The 18,927-nt window shown below is 40.1% G+C and overlaps 1 protein-coding gene across 1 annotated transcript in view; it reads right to left on the bottom strand.

Moving 5' to 3' along the window:
• The window catches only part of MOCOS (molybdenum cofactor sulfurase), a 148,021-nt gene that overhangs the window by 46,323 nt on the left and 82,771 nt on the right, over positions 1–18,927 (bottom strand). The window contains exon 6 of the mRNA XM_063131242.1: positions 10,803–11,002. Within this exon, the coding sequence (XP_062987312.1) occupies positions 10,803–11,002 (200 nt within the window). The remainder of the gene's footprint in view (positions 1–10,802; positions 11,003–18,927) is intronic.

Genomic DNA, 18,927 nt, shown 5'->3' with positions numbered 1-18,927 from the left:
CATAGCTAAAACAATCTTAATAAAATGGTGGCAAAAGGCCACAATAGATTTGAAGAAAAATCTAACTTTATTTTTCATCCTTTTTCCCTCCCTATCCTGGCACATCCAAATCACAGCTTGACTTTTAAGGCCAAAAAGGTGCAAGAAGATCAAAAGATTCAAAGTGGTCTTCTTCTGTATGTGCAGAAGCTGGGGAAGTCCTTCAACAAAAAGAACAGGAATGTTCAGCAAGACATTCAAATAAATCCCTGAGATTTTTTGAGAGGTAGGAGGTGAGAGATAGAGAGTTCTACGTGCTCTTTTCCCAAGTACTGTGTAGTGTACACTACAGTGTGAGTCCAGATGCCTTGATTTTTTTAAGCAATCATCTTCTTTGAGTCTACCTGGAAATCACCCTTCCAGGATCACCCTGCTGCTTAATAAGCCTTTTTGTCACAATGTCTTGGAATACCGGAGTTCCTTTGAGTTTGTGCTTGCCTTCCATTCAGTTCTCTTGTCTTGCAAGCCTCCTTCAAGCCTTGCCCCATAGCCTCTCTTTCCATGAAGTCCAAGAATCCTATATCTTGAGAGTCCAGGTTGGAAGTCCATCCTTGCACCTTTGGATCATTGCCCTTTCTCTGGTTTTGGGGTAGAATCTAAAGAAAGGGCAGCCAAATTGCTCTCCCTCTTTATCATTTCTTCTATCTAGTTGCTTTTTAAACAGCAAACCCCCATTGCCTTCACCTCCTCTGAAGCCAAAGTCAGATTGCACAGTTGCACTACTCATCTCACAACCTCTTCTTCTCCATTCCTGGAAAGCCTTCAACATTTCACTGTTCAATTTCTATTTTGTTATACTTTCTCAATAAAACATTATCTGAAAAAGCTGTGTTGTCTCTCGAGTACCAGTTAAGCTGTCGAGTACCATAGTGAAGCACTATACTACTTTGACTAGAATATTTCAGTTTCACAAGCTTAGCTCCCTTGTGTTTTTTTGTTAGAGTGCTAGGTTTGGGACCAGCTCTACTGGACAGGCAGCAGCCTATCCTTAGGAAGAACAGAGCTAGGGTTTCAGTGGGAAGCAGTGTCTTTAGCACATTTGACTAAATTCCCCCCAGCTACATAGCCAAAGCAAGTGTGGCAATTCTTTATTCTCAATAGAAAGCAAGTTCAGCCCTTACCCAAGTGGTATCCATAGTTAAAAACTCTTAACTCTCTCATACATAATTGTAGCCATTCACTTCAATGGAGAAAATACATTGCATGTGATTGCAGTGAGCCCAAAAACTACCCTCCACACTGACTCTCAAGTGGGTGGGTAGCCCCCACTGTCAGAAATTTAGTAGGGGTCAATATGTCTCTGTGCAGAGAAACCCACTCCCTCCCTCCCTCCCAGGATCTTTTCAATATGCAAGCCTTTGCGCTACACACAACCCATCATAACGATGAGTATTTTGCTGGTGCACTAATCATACAGAGTGCTTCCTGAATAGCAAGCTATTGACCCTGATGTTCACATGCATCAACAGTTAACTGTGTCAGACTTATTTAACAAGCTGCAACACTGCTACAACTGACTGAGTCTGTAACCTGTAAACAACAGCGAAGCTCTTCCTACATAGCATAATAATCTCTATCCTCCAGCTTCCCATTTAAAATGTTTAGTCACCCGGGGCAACCCAATGACTTCTCTTCCTTTTGCATCCAGGCAGCTTTGATTATGGCAAGATATTTGCTGGATACAACTGATGTCTAAGGCCAATTTGGGCCACTTCTCCAGTTATTAAATTAATCCTTTCTTAGACTATGTCAGCAAAACACCAGTTTATTTATTTATTTATTTATTTAAGGATTTTTATGCCGCCATTCAGCCAAAAAAGGCTCTCACGGCGGCTTACAAAAGTATTTCTTGACAATTATGCTACCCTGACAAATACATCAGTGGAAACCTCTAGATACACTTGCCATGGTCCCTCCTCTCTCTTCTTAATCAACTGGACTGTGAGAAGGACAGTCATCTCGGGGTCCACAGGTGGGATAGTCATTTGGAGATGGGGAGAGGAGGGTCAGGTAATGAGGCCTGCTGGGATGCTATGTTGTAGGGCTGGCCTATTTGGGGAAAACTGCAGGCTGGTGTATCTCACCCCTCATGGCATACTTCGTATTGAGGATTGCTCTGTATGTAACCTACCTCTTTTAAAAACCATTAACCCATGCATTTGTAGACATTGTCTCTTGGTGTAAATAGTTAATGTGCAGAAAGATAATAAAAGAAACATCTTTGATTTTTTTTAATGAAAATGTCAGATGTTTAGTAAAGGACTCACTAGCAAAATCCTTTCTGCTCTTGTCCCCACCCCACCCCACATACACATTGATTAAGGATGCAATCCTATTAAATCCACCCTGGATACTTGTAAGCCTCTGAACCCGGTGCCACGACACAGGTTCTGAACAACAGGCCTGGCCGCAGACACTCCCTGCTCAAGTTAAGCCCCACCACTTGAGGAGCCTGAGGCGAGGGACAACCACCGCCTTTCTCCAAACTATGTGGAAGGATTTCAGTAATAAATTAAAGCACTGTGAATTATATGTACTGAGGTGAATTATTGTCAGAGTGGGTGTTAAATGCAAGTAACTGCAGATGATAAATGCCAAACAGACACGTGGGATTTTTGTGGTAGTTAAAACCAACTGATTAAAATTTTATTTTAAAAGTTCACAAGCTTTGTTTCATAATAAAACATTTCAAAAAACCTTTTTAAAACCTCTCATCCAATCCTTTCACTCTTCTCATACACGCTTTTCTTTCTCTCACACATTCACTCTTGAACTTTCTTTATTATCAGTATTGATTAATGTACACCAACTGACTATCTGCACACCACCCTCAAAAGACACCACTCTCTACACTGAACCTCAAACTCTCCAGAACCCAAGTACTCTACACACCAAGAGCTAACATACAAAGCTAACCCATAGAGAGAGCTCAAGCACTATAAAGGCTAAAGACTCTAAGAGTAAATAAAAGTCTCCTCAATCCCCTCAGTCATTCCCTATATATATCACTCCTCCCCCCTCCTAAGACATTCTAACTCCACCCACTCAGGTCAACATTCTAAGCACCACAGACTTACCAATTGCAGACATACAATTGGGAACTGACTTGTGGGGTGTATTATAGCAATGGGAGGCTTACAAGTATCCAATGCAAGGCGGGCTCTGCATTTTAGCTAAATGGGTTTTTTCACCAATCTAGCAGTGGCATTGGGGAGGGGGATGGATAGCTCATATCTCTGCTTCACCAGTCTCCTCCCCTCCCCATTCACCAACACATCCCCTTTCCCTCCTCTCCGAGCTCACATCTGCAAACTTGCAGAGGCAGCCAGCATGATTCTCTCCATGCCAGCTGTAAGGGGGCAGGGAACTTGAACTCCTAAGTCTGAGGTAAGAGAGTTGTCTCCAAACTCAGATCCAGAAATCCAAAAAATCCTTTGCTACCTGATGCTGTCTAGGGGCAATAGGATTGCTCTCTATACATGTTTGTGCATATTTTGGAAATTCATGCATTTTTGGAGCACTTTTCAAATGTGTGCATTTAGTTCGGCTTTGCAAAACACGTTGGAAATGTGTTTGGAAATGTTGGATTTCTGACTGAAAATGGCGTTCAACTCCACATTTGAGTCTGTTCAAATTGGTTAGACCCCTGGGGGGGGGGAACCCTTCAATGGACTGAATTTTTCACACATCCCAAACTGGAACAACCCTGAAGTCAATTCTTAAATAAATAGTCATCTTTTATCACATATTCCACATGCCACAGGGAGAAGATACAGTTGTAGTACCTTATCCATGTAAAGATGTTTCCTCATGGCTGTTTTAACTTGTCTCTTATTTTACAGGCATCACCGTCCTTATCATAACATTAGTAACTTCATATGTATCGTCAGAAAAGGGAGCCTTATGTTCTAGAATATGTGTGGAAACCACCAGCCTGCAGGGCCTCCCCATTTGGATGGCCAGTTTCCATCTCCACTCTAAAGGCAGGGGAAAGCTCTTATCTCCAATCAGTGACTGATCAAAGATAAGAGCATTTCCCTTTCCAATGCTGAAAAAAAGAACTACTAAAAACCACTCTTCAGCTGATCTGAATAGATCAGCTGAGGAGGGGACTAGGAAGACATGTATGTGTATCTAAGAATGGTGTGTGTGTGTGTGTGTGTGTGTGTGAGTGAGAGAGAGAGAGAGAGAGAGAGAGAGAGAATGAATACTGTGTGGACTGTATGAAGTTGTAAGAGAGTGAGGTAGCCATTCCCATTGCTATAATGCAGCCCCCACGAGGTTTCATGGGTGACAATCTGTCCCTTGGGCTGAAAAAGATTCCCAACCCCTATTCTAGAATGATTGCACTTGCTTTTGAGACATTGGTGAATATTCTGTGGACAGTAGCCGTGGTGCCTTCAAGGAGTGTCTTTGGCAGGGTGTGGAGGAGAGATCATTGTCTGATCAGTATTCACTTTATCAGCTGCTTTTACGTCTGCTAACATAGTTCAACCTTTGCATGACTTGAATTTCTGAACTGCATAAATGTTCTTTTGGAACTGCCCATTTCCCCCTGGAACTGCACATTGTGTCTGGTTGCACATTTTAAATAGTCCTGCTGCAAGCCATTATAAAAATGCATTCTGCCAGCTAGTGATAACAAAAAGTTGTTCAATATCACCTCTTATTTAGTAGTGCAAAACAACACAATCTAGTGCACTTGTGCTAAGATGTCCACAATAGTCAAAACAATTCAAACCAAAAGAATTACTAGAGTTTGAACCGAAGGCATCAGCAAAATCTCTTGCCTCATAATCTGGTTTGTATTTTGTACTCCCAGTCCATCAACTTCTTCCAGCTGCCTGAAGTCTTAATGGCTAAATCAATAAAAAAAAATCAATAGTGAACAATCACCCAAGTAGTTTTGAGACAGCTGTTGGGAACAGGGCCAAAAAAGCCATTAGGCCAGCTATGAATATTTCTCTTAGCTGGAGTCATTACATTTAATGTAATGAGTGGATATGCTCTTAAAAGCATTAGAATGGCTAATTCATATTCTTTGAGCATCACTGAACAGTTTATTCTTTATCAGAGATAATAAGGAGGAAGGGAGTTGGCCTTAGACGTTTCCAATATCACTCAAAAGACTCTGGTGACATTCCATATAAAGGGACAAAAGGATAATTTTTCATCATATTCCCAGTGGCTATGTCCAAATTCCAGGCATATCTTCTTTGTTTAGGCGAATTCTGGGGATTGAACTCCACTGGGCATTGGGCAGCTACTGAAAATGGCAGCTCCCTGAAGAGTTCTCCCACCTCACTCTGTAATGTTTTAAGAATACTGCCTCATCTTTTCTGCCTGCCCTCTCTCCAGATCATTTACCGATGGGGGTGAAGAAATAAAACTGACTAAACCTTAAGCGAGAAGAGAGGCAATTTAACACGGGACTACAATTTCCAGGGGGAGACAGATCACAAATAGTCCCATTTTGAATAACAGCCCACACCAGTCAATCTTGTGACAAAATGAACGAAGTCCCAAACAGAACATTTTAAAAGTGTTGTCCTCATTGTCTGTGTTCATGAGCACATGTTGCATTTTTCTCTGGTCTCATCACACACACCCCAAGCACAAAACACAACAGAAGCAGGCAGGCACTGTTGTTTGAGGAGTCATCCTCTTCCAGTATGGGATGTTCCAGGCCAAACGACATGACCCTGCCCGACTTTTCAAATTCAGAAGAACTTTTCCCAGAAACAACAGCTATGTAATAAGGCAGCTGCCCTTTAAGGGCTCAGGCAACACCTGAGAATGGGGCAAGGCTAGGACTAAACCAGCCAGCCGTCATAAAACCTCAGGTGGATCCTGCATCTTGCTCAGATGATAGCTCCTATTAAGTATGAGAGAGTAGTCTGGCCAGCATGGCTCTGTCCAGGGTCCTTAGAGCTATGGTTAAGTATGGGTCTTTCTCTACAGATTCATATTGTAACAATACAGCTGTAAATTCTTTCTTTAAGTATGACAATTCCATCTGTGGCGTTACACGCCACAAGTCAGTTCCCAAATGTATGTCTGCAGTTTGTAAGTCTGTGGGTTTTAGAATGTTGGCCTGAGTGGGCGGAGTTAGAATGTCTTGGGAGGGGGGAGGAGTGATATATAAGGGAAGGACTGAGGGGATTGTGAGAGACTTGTTAGGTACTCTTAAGAGTCTTTAGCTCTCTGTGTTTAGGGTACTTAAGTTCTGGGAAAATTGAGAGTCAGTGTAGAGAGTGATATCTTTAGAGTGGTGTGTGCACGTAGTTGATGTATACTAATCAATACCAATAATAAAGAAAGTTCAAGATTGATTGTGTGAGAAAAAGGAAAGTGCATATGTGAATGAGTGAAAGGATTGGATGAAAGATTTCAAAAAGGTTTTAAAATGTTTTATTTGAAACAAAACTTGTGAGCTTTTAAAAATAAATTTTAATTATTTTGTTTTTAAACTACCACAAAAATCCCACGTGTCTGTTTGGCATTTATCATCTAAAGCTTACTTATTTAACACCCACTCTGACAATCATTCACCTCAGCACATATAACTCACAGTGTTCTATTTTATATATAGAAATCCTTCTCCATTTAAACCCCTTTCTCCACATAGTCGGGAGGAAGGTGGCTTTGTCCCTCGCCTCAGGCGTATCAAGCGGTGGTGCTTGGCTTGAGCAGGGAGCAGCCGTGGCCAGGTCTGGTGTTCAGAGCCTGTGTCGTGGCACCAGCCTGTGCATAGTAATCACAAACTGCCTTATTCACAGATGCTTTGACCACAAAGAAAACTGCAGTAGCACGCTCAATTTCCATAAGTAGGTGGAAATACTTACAACTCAGCCAAGTAGGAGAGGATACCAGTTAACAGTTTTGTTAAGAAGGGCTATGTACAGGGCTCTGAATAGTAACAGAAGTGACTTATTGCTACCTAAGACTCAACAGAGGATAGAAAGGATAGTGGTTTTATTAACATATGACGGGCATACCAGTAAACTTTGTGATATTATAAGATCATGTAATGCTTTTTATACTGTATTTTGTATTTGTGTTTTTAGATTGTTGGTTGTTTTATTATGTTCTTTATGGTTTTAATTTCTGTGAACCGCCCAGAGAGCTTCGGCTATTGGGCGGTATAGAAATGTAATAAATAAATAAATAATCATAAGAACCATCTAGTCCATCATTCTGTTCACAGTTACCACACCCACAACCAGGTTATGACTGCAGTAGCACCCTCTCAACCATGTTCCCCAGCAACCGATTATTATTATTATTATTATTATTATTATTATTTATTTATATAGCACCATCAATGTACATGGTGCTGTACAGAGTAAAACAGTAAATAGCAAGACCCTGCCGCATAGGCTTACATTCTAATAAAATCATAATAAAACAATAAGGAGGGGAAGAGAATGCAAACAGGCACAGGGTAGGGTAAGCAGGCACTGGGTAGGGTAAAACTAACAGTATAAAGTCAGAACAAAATCAAGTTTTAAAAGCTTTAGGAAAAAGAAAAGTTTTTAGCTGAGCTTTAAAAGCTGTGGTTGAACTTGTAGTTCTCAAATGTTCTGGAAGAGCGTTCCAGGTGTAAGGGGCAGCAGAAGAAAATGGATGAAGCCGAGCAAGGGAAGTAGAGACCCTTGGGCAGGCGAGAAACATGGCATCAGAGGAGCGAAGAGCACGAGCGGGGCAATAGTGTGAGATGAGAGAGGAGAGATAGGAAGGAGCTAGACAGTGAAAAGCTTTGTAGGTCAACAGGAGAAGTTTATATTGGATTCTGAGGTGGATTGGAAGCCAATGAAGAGATTTCAGAAGTGGAGTTACATGGTCAGAGCGGCGAGCCAAGAAGATGATCTTAGCAGCAGAGTGGTGAACAGAAACCAACAGACTGATGTGAGAAGAAGGAAGGCCAGTGAGAAGAAGGTTGCAGTAGTCCAACCGAGAAATAACCAATGCATGAACAAGAGTCTTGGCAGAAGAGACAGACAAAAATGATCGAATCTTGGCAATATTATACAGGAAAAAACGACAGGATTTAGCTACTGTCTCAATATGAGGAATAAAGGAGAGCGAGGAATCAAATATAAAGCCAAGACTACGAGCTTCCTTGACCGGAGTAAGTGTAACATCATTGACAGTAAGAGAGAAAGAGAGATGAGGAGAAGGTTTAGGAGGAAAAACAAGCAATTCAGTCTTTGCCATATTAAGTTTCAAACGACGATGAAGCAACCAAGCTGAGATATCTGAAAGACATGCCGAGATACGATCGTGAACATCAGGAGAAAGATCCGGAGATGAAAGATATAATTGTGTATCATCGGCATACAGATGATATTGGAGGCCATGAGATTGAATAAGATTACCCAAGGGCAACATGTATAAAGAAAACAACAACGGACCAAGCACCGAGCCTTGTGGAACCCCTACTGAAAGGGGAAAAGAAGAAGACGAGCTGCCATTAGCCAACACGCTGAAAGAGCGACCCGCTAGATAGGAGGCAAACCAGTTATAGACAGAGCCACAAAATCCAAGGTCATGAAGGGAATCTAAAAGAAAATTATGATCAACCGTGTCAAAGGCTGCAGTTAGATCAAGGAGAATAAGAACGGAATAATGGCCTTTAGACTTGGCAGTAAGAAGATCATTGGTAATCTTAGTAAGGGCTGTTTCAGTGGAATGCAAAGGACGGAATCCAGATTGAAAAGGATCCAGAGCAGAGTTACTAGAAAGAAAATCAAGACAACGAGGGTAGACCACACGCTCCAGGATCTTTGAAACAAACGGCAACAAAGAGACAGGTCGGTAGTTAGACAGAGATAGCCTATCAAGAGTAGGTTTCTTGAGAATGGGAGAGACTGTAGCGTGTTTAAAAGCAGAAGGAAATGAACGAGAGTACAGAGAAAAATTAATAATATGAAGCAAGGAAGGGAGGATAGTAGGGATAAGATTAATAAAGACGCGAGAAGGAATCGGATCACGAGAACAAGTGGAAGGCTTAGAAGAGCGCAGTATTGTAGACAGTTCATCAGCTGAGACCGAAGGAAACGCAGAGAAATTTGCAGGAGGAGCTGACAGATGAGGAACAGGAACTAGAAGAGGAGCAGAGCTGGCCAGATCAGAGCGAATAGTTTGGATTTTAGCATTGAAAAAAGAGGCAAAGTTATTAGCAGACAGAGAGGCGGGGAGAGATGGTGGATTAGGCTTCAGAAGAGAATTGAAGGACACAAAGAGCCGCTGAGGATGCCTAGCATTTGACTGGATCAACGTTGAGTAATACTGCTGTTTGGCCAATGAAATGGCAGAAGAGAAAGAGGAGAGTACAAATTTGTAATGGACAAACCGATGTACATAGACATACTGCCTCTAATACTGGAGGCCAGTAATAGCATTCTCCTCCAGGAATTTGTCCAATTTCCTTTTAAAGCCATCCATATTTGTGTCCAACGCTACATCCTACGGTAGTGAATTCCATAGTTTATGTACTGCGTGAAGAGAAGGCAAACTCCATGTTAGGCATTATAAGAAATAGAGTTGAGAATAAAACTGCCAGTATCGTACTGCTTTTATACAAATCTATGGTGCGACCACACTCAGAATACTGTGTACAGTTCTGGTCACCACACCTAAAAAAGGATATTACAGAGCTGGAAAAAGTGCAGAAAAGGGTAACTAAGCATCTCCCCCATGAGGGAAGGTTGGGATTGTTTAGCTTGGAAAAAAGGAGGCTAAGATGAGACCTAACAGAGGTGTACAAAATCAGGCATGGTGTGGAGAATGTGGATAGGGAGACATTTTTCTTCCTCTCTCAAAATATTAGAACCCCATGAAGCCTGTCCGCTAGTCTGTGGCTTAGTCCTGCGACACGAACAAGCAACAACTATTATATTGTGAGCAACACACAAGTTCAGAATTTTCACAGCCAATGCCAACAGAGTGGGAGATCGTGCACCCCCTTGCTTGTTGAGGTAAGACACTACGGTTGTGTTGTCCGATGCAACTTGGATTGTCTTGCTGACTTTTGAATGCTTTTAAAGCTTTGTAATAATTTTCTACCAAACTTTTTTTTTGGTTTTTTTAGTGGGTGCCCTCTAAGGAACCAACTGTAGTTCTAAAGGCTTCATTAACCACATCTTTGGTTACAGTCTAAGCATACATAAAGGGGATCCAAACCTTCTCCGTTTCTGTTCACAGCTTCAAGGTTCCTGGGATGGAAGCCTCTTGAGTGCTCATTAATATCTAGGTTAACCTTTTGGTATACATGGGTATGGAAGTTTTTATAGAGAGGAAGTTTGTGCATTTTAGTTAGCTTCAAAATGATAATTTTCTCTTTGTGAATTTGTTTACAGTTCTTTGCCTTAGAATTGCATATCCACAGTGGAGCCTAAGGCTCCTTTCAGTTTATCATTTATATATGCATATGCACTTGCATGTATTTATCTTACTTTTGGTTTAGCAAGGTCCATGAATATGCGGCTGAATTTGTGAGGTTTTATATAAATAATACAGTTGTATGTTTTATTATAAATATAACATAATATATATTCTTAGCATGTATGGTTTTGTGGTGAAGAGAAAAAACAGACTCATAAACAGGTGTTTGTTATAAACCAATAGAAGTCATAAGCCGCCAAAACACAAGTTTCCTTCAGAAAGAAGAAAAGAATTGGAACAAGAGAATGGTATTATGCACAGATATTACAAACTATCACAAATATGCATGACAAGAAAGATAAATTATTAAAATGTACCTGTGAGTAGCCAATTATCTCTCCATTTTCATCCAATACATTAAAATTAATTATTGGACCCTGGATATCTGGGCTGCTGAAATCCGTATCACCATAAATGTGCACAACAGGTTCTCCATTAACATACTTTAATGTAGAGAGAACTGTATAGGTGTAGTGCGCTAAAGCAAATGTATGTTGTTTTATGTTCTCCATTCCACCTAAAAAAAAAAAGGGGGGGAGTGAAATAAAACTAATTTTGGTTTGAACCATTTTCACTGGAACATAAAAACAATTCCTTAAATCAAACCAGTATTCTTTTTTTCTTTTCTTTTTTACAGTAGACTGATGCGTTCTATGGGCAAAGTTGGACTCTTCAGTTCAATTGGTGACTTGTATATGAAAATGAACCATCACAGGGCTGTCACCAGACACAGAATTTTAATATCATCTTACATAATCTGAAAAGCAATTCTTTTGAGTAGGCAGTTCACATATTCAGATGCAAGCTGATTCGGTATTTTCACTGTTTATATAACTCTGGATAAAGAAATATTTTTGTGTTGTTTGATAAATCCAACATAACTAATCAACAAATAAGAACCTTTGTAAAACAGCTATTATAATACATACATATTGTAGTAACTTCCACGTATAACTAAAACCTAAGAATGAAAAAAATATATAACAAAACCTTGGAAATGAAGTACATCTGTAAATTTCTACATCTGGTATAGTACCCTCTTAATGGGTGTCACTATAAATATCTCGAAGTAAATCTACTATATCTGCCTTTGTTCTGAAGAAATACTAACAACTCAAAACATCTTTCTTTATCCAGTTTTATATAACTCAAGAAATTCCCAAATCAGAGAGGCCCCATGCCTCCTTGGCTACAGTAGTTTTGCACTTTTGAACCAGTATGTACACAGAAACTCAGTTACCCTTCAAAATTCACAATTCTCTGAATTTTACAATGGAGTTCCCAAATAAAAAAAAATGCATACAAAAATGTGCATATTAGTGAAAATAAAGTTTTAAAATGAATTAAGGAAATTGTTTGCAAACATGTTATATTAAGCAACTATGAGTGCATTAGAAAAGAAAACTTTAGAAATCAGAGAATGAGAACTGGAAACTGAGAGATTTATCAGACCCCAATTAAGGCAGCCTAATATTATTATTTATGTATTATTTATTTAGAATATTTATATACCGCTCCCCATTGAAAAATTTCAGAGGTAAAATGTACAAAAATGTACAAGGTAAAATGAAAATAAAAACAGAATAAAACAGTTAAATTTTTTTTAAAAAAGAAGCAAAAACAGAAATCCAAGGCTGCATGTTAAAGAAAGGCTTCTTGGAATAAAGATGTTTTCAGGAGGCGCCGAAAGGACAATACTACACATGTTTCAAAGGCATTGCCCTAGAATTTTAAATCTTTCTTGCTGTATTAATACACAGCTGTTCCCACCTCCATCCACCGGGGTTTGAAATGAAGCATGCTACAAGATCATACTAAAGCTTTTTTGTGACCTGATGTTTCCCCACACACACACACCTGCCAGACATTTTCCTCATTCTTGACTTAATCTATGATAGGTAAATTAAAAATGAGTCAAATATGCAATGAAAGCACACAACAGCTCTAATTTCATGTGTGTGGTGGAAAGGCATATTTCATATTAACCCAGCTCTAATTGAGTATGTAATTCCTTTTTGGTCTCTTTCTCTCTCTCCACCTCCTCATCCCTATATTATGGAAAGCAAAGGCTTAATCCTCCCATTCAGGATGGTACGCCTAGACCACATATGAAATGTTTTCAGTTTTTATCTTAATGAACAGAAGGCTTTGGGAAATTCCCCATCTTATTTTGTTGAATAGCTAATTTGCACTCCTTTCCTTATGGTCAAGGATGTTAACAATCTTTATTCTGACTCAGCTGTAAAGAAACATCTAAGGAATTGTGGTCCTTGCTCAATCACTAGCATTTCCACATTAAGAGTTTTGAAAGATGCACAAAGAAGGAGTATAAGCTAGCCTAAGTGAAGCCATTTAGTTTGTGTCTAACTGTAGTCTGATTAAAAAAGCAATCAATACACAAAACCAGTGATGAATCAAAGTAACTGGATTGTTTATCTGCAAGGGATTGTCATCTCTCTGCACACATAGAGATGCTCAACTCTGTACCTATTAGCAGAAACACAAAGTTTCACTGCCAGTAGCAGCTCCTGAACAGGTGGGAAAAGAGGACTTTAAACTTTGGAGTTCAGTTTTAATCATTCATAAAATCTTAGCTCTTGAAAGCTGTATGCCAAAAGCAGCTTTACTGAATTCCTAGTTTTGAACACATTGGTGCTTTTTAAAAAAAATATGAAAAATAAAAACTGGTACATACGATTTCCTTTTACAACAATAATTAGAGGTGATTACAGCACATTGAACAAGGTATATGGATTTACATTATCAAAAAAAAAATCATGCCAGTGTATCACAAAAAGAGACACGTTTTCCATAAATATTTTCCAGGTTTCTTCCTTTCCCCATTTGTATAAGGGTTGTAGGTTTATTCAAGGGGCTCCTTGTTTCTTCCTATAATTGTTGATTGCCATTTAGCTGCTTTTAGCAAAATAAATAAAAAATATTTTTCAAAATGCCCAAAATGCATATAAGAAATAAGGGATTTTGGAATATATACAAAATATTCTGAAAGTTGTGTTCTAAACACACCACTTCCAAAAGATATTAAAAAGTCAGCACACGCACAAAATACACTTTCATTGGCTAGCATCTGATTTAGAACTGCTTTCTACAAACATAAAAGTTCCAGCATCACCACCTGACAAGAAGGGTGATAACCAAAGATTCACAGCAAGACTTCAAAACCAAACTTGTTATTCACAGAGCAATGCTAGATGAAAAGCAAATGGTTCAGTATTTCAGCTCAGTTATATTAAGCCTCTTATGCAATTCACTTCAAAGAGTCATTGAGATTTTGGCACAAAATGGTTGATTAGACTAACCTGAAAAATGAATGGTGCTTTCTAAAAACTCCAAACTAGCAATCCCAGTTAGAAGTAGAAGTGGGAGGATATAAAACTCATTTTACCTATTTTTGACGGAGAGCAAGATCATCTCTATTTTTATCTCCCCCCCTCCCCCCACACCCCAAAGTGGATGAATTGCTCCTGGATTGTAAAAAGAAATATCGATGCTCACGTGTCCAAAGACTAACTTCTCAAGGACAACTCAACAGTGTTGAAATAAGGGTAATGACCCACAATCAGGAGGATCTTCCATATATGTAGGCATCCTTTAGAGTTATATATGGGGCAGAGAGGCACCTTTGGGGGAGTCTTGGGTCTGCATCAGAATGAATGGATTCTTGATAGTTAATAGCTGCTAATTGTTTACTCGTTGACATAGGAGGCCCGAAAAAGGTACCACTATGCCCCGCTCTCCCTTGCCCCACTCCCAGAAAAAGACACTGACCATTTAAATACAGAGAACAAGACAATAATCCCTGACGCAACATGTAGAAACAGAGGTGAGACAACAGTTCTTGGGAAGACTACTGAGAAGGAACCTTCCCTGCCATAACCCAACCCTCAGGAGCAGGAACATACACCTGAGTTTCTCTGCGTACCTGTATCTTTTTCTGTGGATGGAAAAACACAACTGGTGTGTGTGTGTGTGTGTGTGTGTGTGTGTGTGTGTGTGTGTGTGTGTGTTGAACACAGCCCAGTCCTCCTACTCAAGCCTCAGGAGCTGCTTTTAGTAAGAAAAGAAATGGGGGAGGGAATTATACATAATAGATCTTCTTATGTCATATGGACTTTAAATACTTATAATGCTTTTTATTGTTGTTAAATAGTGTTTTCACACGTGACACCAAAAGCACCTTTTGAATCTCCTATGCTGGTTATGTGCACTTGTGTATATTGATAATGCAGGAAAGAAACACTCTTCCCTCCCCACTTTCCTTTCCAACTATCATTCTTCTTTAACATTTCTAATCTTCAAAATGAAGACGCTTTTAATGCCCTGAAAGAAGCTTTGCATACAAAATGAATTGAACCATTTAAGCTCATGAGAGATGCTTCCATTTAAAGAAACTGCTAACAACATGAAAGAAAAATGTTGCCCTCTTTTTCTGAACTTCAGCATTTGTTTTAATTGTGCTTTTAATGTGAATGGTTTTGCAAGGCCTTTGAAACTTCTAGCACAGGGGTTAGCAACACGGCGCCCGCCAGAACCCCCAAAGTGTGCCTCTGGCGATTGTTTCGTCCTTCTCTCCCTTGAACTGTCCTTCACCCATCACCGCCACCCTCCTCTCCTCCCTTCGCTGCCACCCTCACCTCTCCTGCCTGAAATTCCCTCCCTGCCGCTGTCCTCACCTCTCATTTTCCAAAAAATAAAAATGCATTCTTGTTCAACAGGGCAAGCGTGAATGATTTGCGGGCTGAAATCAAATTCTTGTACATCCCTACTGATACCTCCCTCTTGTTTCTCAAAGGCCCTATTTCGGCTCCAACCCTGTTTAAACTCAACTCCTAAATTTGCTATTAAAAGGGGATGATGATGATACCACCACAGATTCGACCTCTCAGCAGTGGCTGTTAGAAGTCTTTGGTGCCTTCTGAAGTTCAAAACAGTGGCTGTGTTACTGACTGGCTCAGGAGGGTTTTGCATTATATAGAGTGGAATAGTTGATGGGGAACAGGAACTATACAGAATAGTTATAAACCCATCTCAAGTTTGATTGAGAACTAGTATTCTAGAAATGTCAAGACAAAGGAGAAATTCCTGTGGATATTTTTTTCCTCCACATTCATAACTTTTTTAGAAGAAATGTGTTCCAGGATCCAAAGGAGAAACATTTACATGTAGAAGATAACTGAGCAACAACCTAAAACTACAGATGTTATTTTTTTCCAAAATGGGTCCCACGGCTGAAGAGACAGACCACTTTTTACACAGTTTAAAATCTCAGGGCGAAGAATGAATCCAGGCACCCCATTTACCAGGCAAAAATAGATGAACAATGTTTATCAGTCATTGGGAACAAGGAGAGAAGAGGGGGCTTGAATTAATTCTCACCTGGACTGAATCAACACAGTCAGAATAAGTGATTTCCCTATCACAGAATTCTTTTTAGGCAAGTTGGAAAATTGAGAATATACAGCACCTTCCTGGTACGCTAGTGTGGAGACAGGGGGCAGGATTAATTTGGTCCACATATTAATGTGAACATTAATTCACACTTCCCAAACCAATACACGAAGTGAACTGCAATTATCTTTCAGTATTCTTACTTTTCCGAGTTTTGTGATACAATTCTCCCACTTAAAAATGTGTCCAAAATTGCATGCATTAGGAGAAAGTGCACTCATAAGTGTGAATATTGTGAACATGACTTACAAAAATATATTGTATTAGGAAAACCTGCTTATATTGATTTTAATGCCTTCTATACTGAATTTTTAGTATTTTTTGATGTGCTGGTCTATGAACGAAATGAACAATCTGAATCTGAACCTGCTTTCAAATGTGCATATATTACACAGAATTGCATAAAATGCACACATTTTCATGACTTTTTTTAAAAAAGCAACTTGCAAACTGATGTAGAAATGGGAGAAAAGCTCAAAAGTGGAAAAACTGAGAAATGGAGGGAAACTGAAATTGAGATTTGCCCATCCCTAAAGTGTGGCTTGTTTCACAAATTTGAAGTCCCTGGTGATGATTATGGGCAGAAACTATTCAGTTCTACTTTCCATCACTTTTTGACAACATTTTGTCCTCAATGCAATTTTTCTCTACACATTTTCTCCTCGATGCAATAGTTTTCTATACATTTCCCTAAGCTTTAATATTAGTTTCAACTTATCAGCCAGTTTCATTTTAATTGTGTTTCCACTGCAATCATTTCCTAAAACAGGATTTAATCCTGCTATTTATCACTCAGTGTTTGAGGTTTGAGTCACATAAACACATTATGTTTGAATGCAGGAAAGTACTTGGCATGAATAATTGGAGATTCCTGCTGGAAAACATTTGACGGGGGAAAAATCTACCTATGGGGAATAAACTGCTACATTATTTTGGTTGCTATTCACATTTTGGTAATCACATTATAAACCTCTATGAAGAAATGAAACTGTAATGTGCTTTTCTCTGCTTCCCAAGGGCACACTTCCTTTTTCCTTGCCTCCCTTCAGAAAATGGGATATCAAATTGAAAAGCTGACAAGAATATATAGTTCTGCATTCATCCTCAGTTCATTAAATAACCCCACTTCTTGAAAGCACTTTTGAACTGGAATTAACAAGGACCTTCTAAGAAAAAAAAACACCTACTGTATTTATTGTATTGGGATTGCCAAACAAGAATGGCAACATCATCTTTGGGGTGGGGGTAGCCACAGATATAGATGTTTATGGATTAATCTGTAGGCTCTCTGATATTGTGCAGCTCAGCCTCACGGCTTTTAAAGTCTGCCTCAGACCGAAGAGCAGGCATATATTGGGGGAGTGGCTGGGCTGGCCAAGGGCCAGGAATGTGGTCATAGGTGGGTCGTGTGCATGCCCATTCCCTCTGACATTCACATGTGCTGGCAAACTGACATGAGGCACTCAAATCAGTGAAACTTCTTTTATTTGAGGAAATCTCATGGTCACAGACTTAATGGTTGCACACTGTCCAAAAATACACTTAAAGCTGCCTTTGAAAACGGTCCGGAAACTTCAACTGGTACAAAACAGGGCAGCGCAGTTACTAACAGGGACTGGCCGACGAGACCACATCACGCCAGTCCTTTTCCAGCTTCATTGGCTGCCAGTCCAGGTCCGGGCCCAATTCAAAGTGCTGGTATTAACATTTAAAGCCCTAAACGGCTTGGGGCCAGGCTATCTGAAGGAACGCCTCCTCCCATATGTACCTGCCCGGACCCTAAGGTCATCCTCACGGGTCCTTCTCCGTGAGCCCCTGCCAAAGGAAATGAGGCAGGTGGCTACCAGGAGGAGGGCCTTCTCTGCTGTGGCACCCCGGCTGTGGAATGAGCTCCCTAAGGGGGTTCGCTTGGCACCTACATTATATGCTTTTAGACGCCAGGTGAAGATCTTTTTATTCTCCCAGCATTTTAACAGTCTATAAATTTTAACTTGGTTTTTTAAATTTGTAATTTTGCATTGCTGCTGTTTTGATCTGGTTGAGCTTTTATATTGTATTTTATATTATGGTTTTATACTGTTGTTTTATATTTTGAATGTTTTTAATTTTTGTGAACTGCCCAGAGAGCTCCGGCTATTGGGCGGTATAGAAATGTAATAAATAAATAAATAAATAAATAAATATACACATAAAGCTTTAGGCTCCAAGCTTCAGGCAATCACAAAGGGAATTCTTGAAAGGCTGAGCAAACCATCCCAAGGGAGCTTCTCCAGACACCGCATATGCTTGTAACTCATGGGGATGTGGCTAAAGCTAAAACAAGATCACGGGTAGGGTAAAGCACCCAGGCACAGGAGTCCCATACTTTCTGCTTAGCACTGGCAACGCGCTGCCACCTGAGTCGGGCAGAGAGAAAGATCACGCACCAGTCAATCCCAGCCTGCTGAATGCTGAGCTGACCCTGGAAAGCATGATCACAGGGAAGGGAATAACTCAGGCGGGAGCTCTCTTGCCACACACACACACACAATCCACAGCAAGTCTATGAAAAGCCTCACAGTACTTTTCATGGCACAGTTCTTAGACATCCAAGTGCAAATAGCAAAGCGTCCATGTGCAGAGTGCTTTCAAAGTCCCAAGCGGAGAGGGAATCCATAGCAGAAGGGATTTCAGGCCTTGCATCGAGAAATGAAACCTAGCAAAGCTGTTTCAGCTTTGCACCCGCTTTTAAAGCCTATTCAGTGCCAATTGACAGAGACGGGTCCTCTGACCTGTAAGCCATGCCTATGTGCCAACAGGGTGGGACAGCACAACCCACTAAGGTGATGTTTCCATGGCCCCCACCTTTCCAAAACACTCCCAATTTCCCAGAGAAGCAGCAGCTTAAAGGCCGCAACAGGGAGGAAGCAAGCTAGTCCCATGGAAACTTCTGACAGAGATAAGTTTGCAGAGACTTTTGGCATTCTATAACTA

The sequence above is a fragment of the Elgaria multicarinata genome, chromosome 1 (assembly GCF_023053635.1).
Source record: "Elgaria multicarinata webbii isolate HBS135686 ecotype San Diego chromosome 1, rElgMul1.1.pri, whole genome shotgun sequence".
NCBI lineage: Eukaryota > Metazoa > Chordata > Lepidosauria > Squamata > Anguidae > Elgaria > Elgaria multicarinata.
Note: the sequence above shows the minus strand (reverse complement) of the source record. Positions and strands in the feature narration are given on the sequence as shown.